Raw genomic sequence first — 14,692 nt, forward strand, 5'->3', positions numbered from 1 at the left:
TTTCTGGTTCATGCCCGTTTTGAGAGTATTACGATTACGACTTTGAAATCGTAATCGTAGTCGTAATCGTAAGCGATGCGGAAACTCCCTAGTGTTGGTTGAGAGACGAACACGTTTGCGCCACTTTCGAAAAGACAGAAACGTCCTAAACGGCGAATAAAAACAAACTGACCAAGTCGTGATTATAGTCCTGGGAGGGGCGGTAGTCGACCCTGGATGACAAACAGAACCACATTTCATCAAGAGTAAACAGCATTTGTTAGGTTTTAAGATCGATAAGCATACCAATTTCTTGTATTGTTGTTTTTTGTATTTCACAAGGAATTTTATTTACAACTAACTGTTTTACAGCATTCTTTCAAGGCCTCCGCCGTTCGTTCAATTTTTTAATTCGAATTGAAAGTTCGAATTTTTCAAATAATATATTTATGTAATTTTTGAGTAAAATTTCAGCTGCTTCTGTGTTCACCAAAGACACATACTCTGAAGGTGAATTTTCGTCACGTTGACATGCAGCAGTGTGTACATGTTCTCTGTACATGTACTTATGGTGCAACAACACGAACGGCGCTGTAGGCCTTCAAAACATTTGATTTGCCTTAAGAGTCGCCGTATTTATGGTCAACAGATCTGCACATAACTCACTCTGCAAAAACAGAACAGACAACAAATATTTTGAGGGATTTTTGTTGTATTTACTGGGAAAAAATATTCTCTGACGAAAACAAGGTCTCAAATGACATGAATTCCCAGACATGGGCTGGACTTTTTTGAAAACAGTCAAATTCCTTGTACCGGCTTCAATTGGTGAAAACCAACTAATGGCCGCTTCACACGATAAAATATTTTCCTACGAAATATTTCGTACAATTGTCCCTCCAACTTTGTTGGATGCAAATATTTCCTAACCCGAAGTCGACGACTGCATTTATTTTGTAGGGAAAATTACGTACGATTGAGAAATTGATCGCGTCTGGCGGGGTCGCAAGTTTTGGTAAGATTCACTCACTATTGTAAATAACCAACTGGGTTAATACTGTTCAATAACATGTGGATTCGATACCCTTATGCGCTATCGGACCACCTGATGGCTGACTGAGAAGTCCCTGACCTCTTGCGGTGAAACGCCAGAATTCATTATCATTTGAAATGACCGGAAATTCCCCAAGAAGTGCCCAGTGATTGGTTGAAGCTCCGGTGTAGGATTCAGGCCCTCTCATTGGAAAAAAATCTCCTCAAATTCTGCCTTCGGAAATCCCTGAATTCAGCAATTCACCACTGCTTCCTCGCTGTCACTACTGGCATTGTCGACCTCTTCAAGCGAACGCATCAAATCCGTGCCTGACCTTACAAGTCTATCATCAGCAGGCTCGAGAGAGTCCGCCTTACTCAGTGATTGTCTTTCCTGGTCGCTGCCTGAGCCGAGGACAGGATTGGATATCGAGTACGCCCGCTGCTCGCCGCCCATCGCCCAAGGCTGCACCTCTCCTTCGGCAAACACACCGTAGAAAATGGTTCCGATAGTGTAGATAGCTGCACAGATGTAGAAGATTATCTGCCACTCCTCTCGCGAGCCCTGAAATGAAGAACAACGCGACGATTATGTTTTTTTGGGACAACAGATTCGTACTCGGGGATAAAATACAAAAACATGTGTTGTCCTCATAACACTGACTGTCAGTGACAGTTTCTGCCAGAGTGTTTTGAAGTATCCTTTCAACTTTTACAGTCCAAATCACATGACATCCATCCTGCTTCGCGTCATTGACGCGAGTTACCCAGCGCGCCAATGACGCGAATTTAGGGATGACAATAATATTGTGATTTGGACGAGCGTATGCCACAAACTTCCGTGTATGACTTGCGACTTGGTAGTGATAGTACATGTATTTGTATATCTCTCTACACATCGGCAATGCTACGTATACGCAATTTGAAGTTGTCAAATTTAGTTACAGATTTCAAATTTTTAACGGACGGCGCAGGCCTTTAATGGCATAAAATATTACCCAAGTAAAGACTTGACATGGTTGCAAACATCGACTTCTTTTCTTTCCTCCACAGTACTTACATGCGTTGTCATTTTTCCGACTACGAGGGGAGCTGCGAATCCTGATATCGTCCCAAACGTATTGCTTATACCATAAAGAATCCCCGCGTATCTGCAAAAGATGATGTAGTGCTGTTGAGATATTCCAGTGGAACACGTTAAAAGGGACACTCACTGTATGGTGCTTCTCCCCAATTTCGAGTCATCCCCAATTTCGCGAAAATCCGTTTTTTCCCGTTTTCTCGCGCGTCACTTCGTTTCCAGAGAAGAAATTTTCTGATTTTTGATTTTCATTTCGTTCCGCAAAGAAAGCGCCCAAAATGCGTCCTAAACAGGCAAGCAATTCTCTAATTACGTTCAAAACACTGGGTCAATACCTAGGATCATGCACACTACACAGAAACACAACAATCAGTCGCGCATGCGCAATACCCGCGAAAATGGGGGAGCCGCTTCGGATTTGTTTTGGTCTGCATCGATCTTTCAGTGAGCGATTTCAAGATTAATTCACGCTTAAAACATCCACGCAGCACCCCAGATATTTCGTTATTGATCTCAAATTTCGTAATAAATAAGCTTTTGCGTGTATGGAATCGCTGGTAAAGCTAGTAAATCTGCACTTAGTGATAAGACCCGCGAAAACTGGCTCCTACATGATACATATGCAGGAGAGTCAATTTTGTTGTCTCCGGGTATAATTGAGTGGAAAGCATAGTTAGTAGGGGTCTGGTGCAAAGGAACCAGACAAAATGCTTTTAGGGTTGGCGCACATACAATGTAGAGATCACTTGGTACAAAAGCGCTGATTTCCATTTTTTGTTGCGAATAGCGCCCGCTATCATGTATGTCAAAGCGTTATACGTCGAGCATTCTGATTCGGTGTCAGAAAATGTCCTTACAGTTTCGTTACAGCAATGCCCATTGGCTAATCGTCCAGCCACACGAATTCCCGCTATTTGTGGCAGTCCATGAGGAGACCCAATTATGATGATGTAATGAACTACCCAGGGAGTCTAACTATCTGTTCCTTGCGCCCATAATGCTGCGGCGCAGGCAAACAAAAACGCTTGCAAAAGGGGCATGCAACGGAGACATTTATTTTGGCCAACCACTTGAGGCAGCGCCCTTAAATGTTGAGCAGCAAATTTGTTTTACTCACTTCGGAGCAATATCAAGATGATTGACTACATAAGCCGACTTCGTAAAAGAGGTGAATCCCACTGCTATGATGAACAATGCCACGGCCGCCATCCGCTGTTGACACGTGACGAACCCTGCACCAATCAGAAGCACCGCCGGTACCATGCAACCTACATTGTCCGAGAAAAAAATCTTAATACATGATGCTGTCAGAGCCGTTTACGCAATGGCAACTTGTGATAAGAAGTGATCAAATAGTTCTTTAAGAAGGGCAACGGATAGTTGCCCCCGACCGGGTAGAGGATAATACCTTAAACCACCTATACGTATCGCTGCCCGGTTGCCGCTGATTCAATTCAATTCAATTCAATTCTCTAACCATACGCATGTAGCGCCAACGATATACAATATACATCTCGTGATATCTAGCCCCGTATAAGACCAGTGTTGTACTTAAAAGTCAAAGACTGAATCAAATTATTTTATTTTCCAGGGAGTCAAGGTTGTCTTGCTGGAGGTCATTTCTTAACATAATGTGCGGCTTTCCGATACTGTATCTCTTAAAGGGACAACTTGGGCGTGTGATTTACCTGGCCAGGACGATAATGTCCAAACTTGACACCATGCGCCGCCACTTGAAGTATTACACTGATGCCGTTCTTCGAGCACTTTTGAGCTGACAAAATGCTCAGATTGTTTCCACGGACTCGAAGACGTCTATAGAGGTCCATGTTGTTTTTGAACCGTTCAGTGCTGTCCTTTGTAATTCAAACGTACCTAAAGTTTGGCAAATTTTCCTGATAAGTCCCGTCTTGAGCCCACGTTTTCGCAGAATATCTACAATCTGGCCCCCAAAAACCACCGAAACTGACATCAGCACGTACGGAAGGGCCATGAACAGGCCATTCTGAAGTTGAAAAGATTAACTTCCTTTTTTAACACTAGAATATCTTGGTTTGTCTCTATCATCGCTAATCAGGAATCGGAGAGTAACGTTATTGAGGTTTCGCTATCCTGTCCCGAGAACCAATTCACCGTAAATGGTCCTCGTTCCCTTTCCCTTGATCGGATATATAGGAATGGGTTGCGCATCCACCACATGTAATTTTTAGTGTCAGAAAATAATGATTGCTCCCGAGGGGTAATATTACGCTAAATACAGTAAGCCATAATGAACAGCGCTGGGAAGATGATGGTTAAGACGTGACATTCGAACGGTTATATCGGAAAGAAGTGAACTTGAGTGAGACAGTTTCTAGGGCCTTCGCTAGTACAGTAGAACCTTAGAGTGGTGTCTGCTAAGGGTTAAAGAGGTGTCTGCTAAGAGAGGTGTGTCACTGTACCTGTTTCATGTCAAATTTTAGTACGTCCCTCATGTATATTGGTAGACAAACCATTAATGTGTAAGCAACATAATTGTTGCAGAGATGGCCGATGATAATCGCCCAGACTGCTGGTGATTTTGCGAAGTCCAGCCAGGGAATTCCTTCGTTCTGAAAACCATTTAGAATACATAAATTACTACATAATGTTGTAAGTTTGCCATGAACATGTCAGCTATTATAAGTAAGCATTGGTAATAGCAGAGTCTTTAAAGAGTCAGGCGACTAGGGAACGTATGGTTTCAACATCACAGCCACCGCACGTTCCGAAAGACGCGCGTTGGGACAGAGCTCTCTTGGGCAACGCGTTGACCCAAGCCAATTCCACACAACTTGAACTTGAACAATTCTTCGATCAGCTGGACATATAGCCATTACAAACGCTCCGTTTGACAGCAAACGCCAGCTTCAAATTCACTGATTTCTACAAAACATTTTAGATATAGTGTCAAAGACAACAATGATATGAAAAGCGATACGTTTTGTCTTTTACTTTTCGTATGTTTTGAGAAGCAGTAATGATACCGTTTCAATTCCCCATTTATTTTGGTTTCTTTAAAACCTGAAACGGGCCAAATTTAGTGGGCCTACAGTATGGGAGCATTTTTATTTCATACACCTCTAAACCTGACCTTAATTTCATGTTTGGAATGATTTTCTGTGATTCGTTTAGTTTTGGGTTATTTCAGCCTTTACATATAAGGTAGAATGGGGTAATTGTAGCTCCGGTTAAATTGTAGCCCCTGCCTATGATATTGATTGATATCCCCATGCATTAAACAATGCAGGGGCTTCAAATAAACCGGGGCTACAATTACCCCATTCTACCCTTCTACCGGCGCAGATGGGCCAATCTAATTCACGGATACTCGTTTCAGAGACGACATCACACCTTTGCCTGTTTGACTTGTTTGTCGATACTGTCGTGTATCTCCCGCCGTTCCTCCTCCGAGATATACGGGTGCTTGTCGGGAGAATCGTAGACGAAAACCGTCCAAAACACTAACCATGTTAAAGTACCAATACCTGTATAATAATAACACATTGTCGGTAAAAACATATCAAATTGCGAAATACGGGACAACCTATGCCACTAACTTTAACGGCAGGCACGAGCATGCAGAGGACTTTTTTCTGTCACTTTTTTCAAGTCAAGTGGCTTTTTCCGAAGGGACACTTGTTTAATGAAATTGCCAGGCACCATGAGCTCACCTGTTGTCAATGAAAGCAAGTACACATTAGAATCATACTTGATGAAAGGAAGAAATGATCGTTATGGTTACACCCGTGTTTGACCTCTGCGACCTCGGAAATAAGGTCAAGGTCAAAATGTTTCAACCACTGTGTTGAGCTTGAGGGTTTTTTAATTGGCTGATTACATAATGAAAGACTCATGCATTCGCATTCCTGCCATAATGTATTAATAGAAAACAAGATTTCTGACAATATCCTGAAAACCGCATTGGAATTGGTGCACTAGTTTGGGAGATATTGTATGAAGAAGGTTTTGATATTGATATGATCACTGACAGGACTGCACGTCTGTTCAATAGCTCCACGCTTCTTGCATGTGCCGAGTAATAGCATCCCGCGAAGTTACTATTTATAGCTCACAAGGTCATTTGCATAAGATATTGATGACGTTTTAGTCACGTGACAGTCGGACATCGACACTTATTTCTACGCATTTGAGCTTATTTCAAAGTCAATTATCTTTGACCCTGCATTGTTTTTAGCATGAATGATACCATAGAGTCAGAGAGAGAAATATTCAGAACAATTATGTAGTATTTCCAACACTCGGGCATGTGCCAGATTGAATCTAACTGCCCTAGTTAGAAAGCCTGAATCCATTACGAAACCGCATGTTTGTCCAACATTGCCTGTAATTCAACGATGGGGAAATAGAGGGCAGCAGCTGCAGTGACCGCATTATCGCGGAATGCTATTTACATGGACTACATGCATAATGTATCTATGACTGGGACGAACAGCATGCAGCAGAAGCCGGAGACGGAGCTTTATAATGAGCCCAATGAATATTAATATAGGCCTACATGTAAATACTGTGAACACAGGTAGAGGATACACAGCATAATGTATATATTTACAGGCCGGGTCTCTTTGGCAAGCCGCTCGCCGAACAGGCATCTTTTTTGTCCTGTTTGGAAAGCCGCTTGCCAAACAGCACTAAAAAGCCACCCTGTTCCGACAGCCGGGCTTGCCAAACAGGTAAAAAGTCTATACCCTGTTTGGCGAGCTGGAGACTTTACTTATTAATGAGTTCGGCTCTCCATTCAGGACATGAAAAAGTCGCTGTTTGGTAGCCCGGCTTGCCAAGCCCGTTGCTTCCACAGCATGTTGTGTGATGCAAGCAAGCAACGCGCCTCCGTACACATCATGGTGTCATCATTTCTTCCAAAAGAAGTTTTACGGAAGGGTTTTGACTACATCAAAATTACGTATTGTACAAGTATTCGCATACAGTAAAGGGACATGTACATTGTAAGCTTATGTCATTGACGTGTTATTTTATATTCACTTACCAGAGAGATAGAATATTGAAGGCCAGCCACCGTCGAATCCGTAGACGCAAAGAAACCCGGACAAGAAAAACATGATTATGTTACCAGTCGTCGAACCAGCGATGCTGATGGTGGCCAGTTTCGTTCTCTCAAAGACCGGGGCCCATTGGCTCCATAGGTTGTGGTAAGCGGGGACGGTCACAGCCTGCCAAGATGATGAAGGGGGGTTGAAATTAGGGTGATTCGGAATAGCGTTATATGTAATTCAGAATTTTATTTTTGTCCATTTCATGTCCGAGCTGATGATGAAAACAATACTAGGTGATCAGGCAGCCGATAGCTGTATTGTTACTCGGTTTAGAATCTCTAATGGGCCATACTTTAGGAACGTAGCGCATTTAAAGGGGACGGGGGGGGGGGGCAAGAATTTTGACAGTCATTTACGGACTCAACCAGCAAATGAGAGAATTTAAATATTATTTTAAAATAACTCTGTACCTATTTATGCCATTTTCTGTACCTATTTTCCTGTACCTTTTTTCCATTACCTTTTTTCCGGTATATTTATTTCCTGTACCTTTTTTCCGTACCTTTGTTCCCTGAACCTTTTTTCTGTACCTTTTTTACCTGGATTCACTATGAGCTAAGCATTACAAACTCCCCCAAAATGTTCAACCTATAGACGAACACCGACATCGAATTTCCATCAAAATCGCCACATTTATAGGATCATCTTGATACTTTGCTAATTATATTGCCGGAAAGAAGTCACATTGCCCCTAACATATTAACAAATATGGAAGGGAATCATTCTGTTACGCTGAAGCAGAATGCGGAACTTCTCACAATGCATTGTATACATGTACAATAAAGATATCATGAAGACTGAGAATTTGGAACTTCAGGAATTAAGAAAACTCAAGTTTTTTTTCAAAAGGGTGGGTAAAAGTTTCCTGAACTCAGATACTAATGTTATTTTTTTCAAAAGGGTGGGTAAAAGTTTCCTGAACTCAGATACTAAATTTTATTTTTTTCAAAAGGGTGGGTAAAAGTTTCCTGAACTCAGATACTAAATGTTATTTTTTTTCAAAAAGGTGTGTAAAAGTTTCCTGAACTCAGATACTAATGTTATTTTTTTCAAAAGGGTGGGTAAAAGTTTCCTGAACTCAGATACTAATGTTATTTTTTTCAAAAGGGTGGGTAAAAGTTTCCTGAACTCAGATACTAAATGTTATTTTTTTCAAAAGGGTGGGTAAAGGTTTCCTGAACTCAGATACTAAATGCTATTTTTTTCAAAAGGGTGAGTAAAAGTTTCCTGAACTCAGATACTAAATGTTATTTTTTTCAAAAGGGTGGGTAAAAGTTTCCTGAACTCAGATACTAAATGCTATTTTTTTCAAAAGGGTGAGTAAAAGTTTCCTGAACTCAGATACTAAATGTTATTTTTTCAAAAGGGTGGGTAAAAATTTCCTGAACTCAGATACTAAATGTTATTTTTTCAAAAGGGTGGGTAAAAGTTTCCTGAACTCAGATACTAAATGTTATTTTTTTCAAAATGGTGAGTAAAAGTTTCCTGTACTTAGATACTAAATGTTATTGATTCATTGTAAAGTTATTGCCAAGACGAACAAAATGATACCTTAATCAGCTACAGCTATTAACTCTTAAATGTACAGGAGATACAGAGCATTTCTAAGAGACAAAATTGATTATTTAATTTCCCGTACTATGGCGTGATGGTGGGCATTCTTTGTCTTAGAGGGGTTTTAGAACCTCGTTTAAATACCATTTCCTTATTAGCCTAATAATCGCTGCTAAACGAGTTACACTATTTAAGGCATTTATTTTGCGACAACGAGCCAATAGTCTGAGTGATGGCCATTGAATAAAAGACGAATAAGCTTGCAAAAGCCCCCTATTTTCAAAATTGGAACCTAGTGCTAGTAAGATGCCGTAGTATTTGTTCCAAATTCTTAATCTTTTTGAATTCTTAGTACAATGTATAGGTCACTTGAATCACCTGGAGAACCGACCACTTGCTGTACGTACCGATCCCAATCCGATGACAACCCGCAGCGCCAGGACACAATAAACATTCCACCTTGCTGCCAACGGAATGAGGATTGTGCCAATGGCCGCTATGCCGAGGCCAATGATGATGACGATCTTGGAGCCAAATCTCCGGGCAAGCAACCCGCTTGGCACCTGGGTGATTATGTAGCCGTAGAAATACGCGGCCAGGACAGTGCCTTGGAGTGACCGGGGCCACTCGAATGTCCCCATCTGAAAAAGAATCCGAAATATATACACCTTGTTTTCAAAGTTTCTTCAAATTAATTCTTGAGGAGCTCTCACATTCGTTCTGAAACTTTTCACTGGTTACATGATTGCATAACTCCCCACTATAAAGGATGAAAACGTCGACATCTGAGTACTATAGTATTTGGCACTACGTATCTTTCTGATCGACAGGAAGTTGACGGGTACAAAATAAATTGGCACGATGCTAAATTAATGTGACCCTTGACGGGGGGGGGGGGAAGTTTCACATTGACAACCGCATTACATTGGAGCAGAGTATTTTAAGTAAGGAGTTAGGCAACTAGCATGACTAGGTAACGTATGGTTCCACCATGATAGCCACCGTCCGATCCAAAAGACGCGCTTTGGGACAGAAAGACTTCAATTGGAGAGGTCGTTCTGTGTCATTGTCTATCCGATATTTTTGCCAATGTCACTCTTTTCTCTTGACTTACATGAGTGTCGTTTCCAGTTTTCTCCGTCAAGTCATCACAGTTCCTGTCAACAGGGACAATTGTTCGGTTGTAGATGTATGTAGCACCAGTGACGTTTGCTATCACTTCCGTAGCATTCTGTGCGTGATGTACCGGCTTGACCATACACACAATAGCCAGACTCATGTTCACCCTCAAGCAGTACATCAACAGCATACCCACAAACCCGATGTAAGAGATGCGGTAACGCCATGTTAGAAAAACTGAAAATAAACAAAGCTGTACGCTAAAAGAGGCAAGATTACCATTGATTTTTTAAGCCTTTTAGCAGTTCAATTGTCAATGTTTGACCGCATCAAATACTGCGTGGGGTGGTGAATCTGAAATTTTGATATGATATTCCGGACAGTCGGGCAAGTAAATGGTGAAAAGTAAACTGGTAGTTGACCACGGAAATTTTTTGATAATCGACAAATTAGACAGACATTGATATTTCCACTCTTTTCAGCCAACTGGCAGAAAAATCTCAAAACACACCCCCTATTACCAAATTAGCAAAATTCGAAATTAATTTTTTCATCAAATAATTTCTTTATATCTGTAGACTTGGCACAACAAATATTTTTTCAATACCTCTCCAAATATGTACTTGAGAGTTAAAAACATGCACTCGTCTAATTGATAGGCCTGGACCCTCCAACCTATGAATATTCATTGGTGGTATTGTCTCAAAATACAAGATACCTATGAGGCGCCATGTTGGAATTTAATTATTTCCTTAAATTATTGGAAACAATCTCATTCTTTCAAACAATAAACGAATATATTTTACTTATTTCATCCAATTTTTGAAACAATTATTTTGTAGTCAAACCAGCAGTTTTATTTAACAAACCATCCTTTATTTCAAAACCAGTAAGACAAACGAAAATTATTTGAATACCATCGAAGTTGCGCAAAACCACACAAAGTTGGCGTTTTCATTCTTTCAAACCATGTTGAGTCGCATCCTGATTATTTCAAATCACAAACTTTGCTTAAATCAATGGTTAACATCCCACGGAAAAAGTGCGAAAAACGTTATTTGCATCCCATGATCAAATGCACCCGCTACAGACTTATGGTATGCATATAGGCCAAATCAATCTAGCTCATTTCTCTCATAAAACGCGAACGTTTTATTTCATCAATAACTAAATTATGATCTGAATAAATGAAATCTAACACTTTCTGGTGGGTTTCAAGGTGATTTTATGGAGAACTATAAATGCAGCGTAGGGCATCAATTATTTTCGCGAATTTAGTGGTGATGCGGTAGCCTCTTTGCAAATCGAAAAATTCTTTCCTTATCTCTCTGCGCCGGTAGGCCTACTGCTTTTCAAGATGGTGGCAACTTACAAGTTGGCCTATTAGAGGCGTTGTAAGGAACGAAATCAGCGCCTCTAGTTTCAAGATTGTCACATCATGCTGTGGAAGCAGCCATAATTTTCTGTTCCATACACATCATGCTGTGTACATGTATTTATCCAGAAATAATCGCCTAAATAAATTCCCACATGGCGCCCGTATATATACCATAAGTTTGTAGCGGGTGCATTTTTCATGGGATGCAAATGATATTTTTCACAGATGTTAGTGGGTTGCAAACAATGAATTATTTGAAATAAATACGATGTGACACAACATGGATTGACCTTTGACCTTTGTCAGATAAACCCCTTCGTCTGGATTAGGCCTACGTGTGTGTACCAGACACTGTTCTCGTTCTCAGAATTAGGCCTAACTCTGAACCTCAAGAGGGTGCACCCGAAAGACTATGCCTATATGCAGCGCCCGGTTTTCCTGATTCGGTGGGGTGCGTTGATAAGGAAAGTAGATGAAGAGTGGGAAAACTTACCAAATTTGCTCCGTTTCTCAGCCCTTTTCATTAAAATCCAAGCCATGGTTTCTTTTTGCGACGCTATCTTATCATCAGCCAAACAGATGCAAGGTCTATAAATTCTGACGAACACTCGTTCATCCACATCTACTTAAAATAATGTCTACGGGTACATACATGTATCATTTTTAATAAGCGCGAACTGTCATGCCAGTGACACCTTTCGGAGCGAACGAAGAGTATTCGGTGTTGGGCCGGTGGTATCGTGTCTGTAAGCGACGTGCGAGTGGCCCTTCGAACGGCAGAACAACTGATCCAGCATCACCTGACGAATACTGGACAATTACCGGCCACTATAGGCCTAACGGGCATAACCGTAAGAGTAACGGATATGACAAGGGGAGGAGACCGGGCTAAGCTCTCATCGGTATCAGAGAAGTAGGGTAGGAAATCAGGCTAAGCTCTCACTATTATCGGACAAGTGGGGCAGGAAACCATGCTAAGCGCTCATCAATATCAGACAAGGGGGTCAGGGGACCATGCTAAGCTCTCATCAATATCAGACAAGCGTGGCAGGGGACATAGCTAAGCTCTTACCAATATCAGACAAGCGGGGCAGGGGACATAGCTAAGCTCTCATCAATATCAGACAAGTGGGGCAGGGGACATAGCTAAGCTCTCATCAATATCAGACAAGTGGGGCAGGAGACATAGCTAAGCTCACATCAATATCAGACAAGTGGGGCAGGGGACATAGCTAAGCTCTCATCAATATCAGACAAGCGTGGCAGGGGACCAGGCTAAAGCTCTCATCAATATCAGACAAGCGTGGCAGGGGACCATGCTAAGCTCTTACCAATATCAGACAAGCGGGGCAGGAGACATAGCTAAGCTCACATCAATATCAGACAAGTGGGGCAGGGGACATAGCTAAGCTCTTACCAATATCAGACAAGCGTGGCAGGGGACATAGCTAAGCTCTCATCAATATCAGACAAGCGTGGCAGGGGACCATGCTAAGCTCTTACCAATATCAGACAAGCGGGGCAGGGGACATAGCTAAGCTCACATCAATATCAGACAAGTGGGGCGGGGGACATAGCTAAGCTCTCATCAATATCAGACAAGCGTGGCAGGGGACCAGGCTAAAGCTCTCATCAATATCAGACAAGTGGGGCAGGGGACATAGCTAAGCTCTCATCAATATCAGACAAGTGGGGCAGGAGACATAGCTAAGCTCTCATCAATATCAGACAAGCGTGGCAGGGGACCAGGCTAAAGCTCTCATCAATATCAGACAAGTGGGGCAGGGGACATAGCTAAGCTCTCATCAATATCAGACAAGTGGGGCAGGGGACCAGGCTAAAGCTCTCATCAATATCAGACAAGTGGGGCGGGGGACATAGCTAAGCTCACATCAATATCAGACAAGTGGGGCAGGGGACATAGCTAAGCTCACATCAATATCAGACAAGCGTGGCAGGGGACCAGGCTAAAGCTCTCATCAATATCAGACAAGTGGGGCAGGGGACATAGCTAAGCTCACATCAATATCAGACAAGTGGGGCAGGGGACCAGGCTAAAGCTCTCATCAATATCAGACAAGTGTGGCAGGGGACATAGCTAAGCTCTCATCAATATCAGACAAGCGTGGCAGGGGACCAGGCTAAAGCTCTCATCAATATCAGACAAGTGGGGCAGGGGACATAGCTAAGCTCTCATCAATATCAGACAAGTGGGGCGGGGGACATAGCTAAGCTCTCATCAATATCAGACAAGTGGGGCAGGGGACATAGCTAAGCTCTCATCAATATCAGACAAGTGGGGCAGGGGACATAGCTAAGCTCTCATCAATATCAGACAAGCGTGGCAGGGGACCATGCAAAGCTCTCATCAATATCAGACAAGTGGGGCAGGGGACATAGCTAAGCTCTCATCAATATCAGACAAGCGTGGCAGGGGACCATGCAAAGCTCTCATCAATATCAGACAAGTGGGGCAGGGGACATAGCTAAGCTCTCATCAATATCAGACAAGCGTGGCAGGGGACCATGCAAAGCTCTCATCAATATCAGACAAGTGGGGCAGGAGACATAGCTAAGCTCTCATCAATATCAGACAAGTGGGGCGGGGGACATAGCTAAGCTCTCATCAATATCAGACAAGTGGGGCGGGGGACATAGCTAAGCTCTCATCAATATCAGACAAGCGTGGCAGGGGACCATGCAAAGCTCTCATCAATATCAGACAAGTGGGGCAGGAGACATAGCTAAGCTCTCATCAATATCAGACAAGCGTGGCAGGGGACCATGCAAAGCTCTCATCAATATCAGACAAGTGGGGCGGGGGATATAGCTAAGCTCTCATCAATATCAGACAAGCGTGGCAGGGGACCATGCAAAGCTCTCATCAATATCAGACAAGTGGGGCAGGGGACATAGCTAAGCTCTCATCAATATCAGACAAGCGTGGCAGGGGACCATGCAAAGCTCTCATCAATATCAGACAAGTGGGGCAGGAGACATAGCTAAGCTCTCATCAATATCAGACAAGTGGGGCGGGGGACATAGCTAAGCTCTCATCAATATCAGACAAGTGGGGCGGGGGACATAGCTAAGCTCTCATCAATATCAGACAAGCGTGGCAGGGGACCATGCAAAGCTCTCATCAATATCAGACAAGTGGGGCGGGGGACATAGCTAAGCTCTCATCAATATCAGACAAGTGGGGCAGGGGACATAGCTAAGCTCTCATCAATATCAGACAAGCGTGGCAGGGGACATAGCTAAGCTCTCATCAATATCAGACAAGCGTGGCAGGGGACATAGCTAAGCTCTTACCAATATCAGACAAGTGGGGCAGGGGACATAGCTAAGCTCTCATCAATATCAGACAAGCGTGGCAGGGGACCATGCAAAGCTCTCATCAATATCAGACAAGTGTGGCAGGGGACATAGCTGAGCTCACATCAATATCAGACA

At 42.6% G+C, this 14,692-nt stretch overlaps 1 protein-coding gene across 1 annotated transcript; it reads right to left on the reverse strand.

Moving 5' to 3' along the window:
* Positions 1-685: 685 nt before the first annotated feature.
* Positions 686-11,861, reverse strand: LOC135496811 (sialin-like). The gene is made up of 10 exons (XM_064786336.1): positions 11,730-11,861; positions 9,854-10,095; positions 9,147-9,380; positions 7,119-7,302; positions 5,465-5,598; positions 4,534-4,683; positions 3,968-4,097; positions 3,210-3,360; positions 2,072-2,162; positions 686-1,576 (listed from the first exon to the last, which is right to left on the reverse strand). The coding sequence occupies exons 1-10, from the start codon at positions 11,773-11,775 to the stop codon at positions 1,265-1,267; spliced, it is 1,674 nt and encodes a 557-aa protein (XP_064642406.1). The 5' UTR covers positions 11,776-11,861; the 3' UTR covers positions 686-1,264.
* Positions 11,862-14,692: the final 2,831 nt, after the last annotated feature.

This window comes from Lineus longissimus, chromosome 12 (assembly GCF_910592395.1).
Source record: "Lineus longissimus chromosome 12, tnLinLong1.2, whole genome shotgun sequence".
NCBI classification, from domain to species: domain Eukaryota; kingdom Metazoa; phylum Nemertea; class Pilidiophora; order Heteronemertea; family Lineidae; genus Lineus; species Lineus longissimus.

What these genes read in the sequence shown, in the direction of transcription:
- LOC135496811 (XM_064786336.1), bottom strand. Translation starts at nt 11,775, where the DNA reads ATGGCTTGGATTTTAATGAAAAGGGCTGAGAAACGGAGCAAATTTG. An exon ending in TAAAATTTGACATGAAACAG is followed by an intron (nt 4,098 to 4,533) that starts GTACAGTGACAC and finishes TTTCAACTTCAG; the next exon opens with AATGGCCTGTTCATGGCCCT. An exon ending in CATCTTGATATTGCTCCGAA is followed by an intron (nt 2,163 to 3,209) that starts GTGAGTAAAACA and finishes CATCTTTTGCAG; the next exon opens with ATACGCGGGGATTCTTTATG.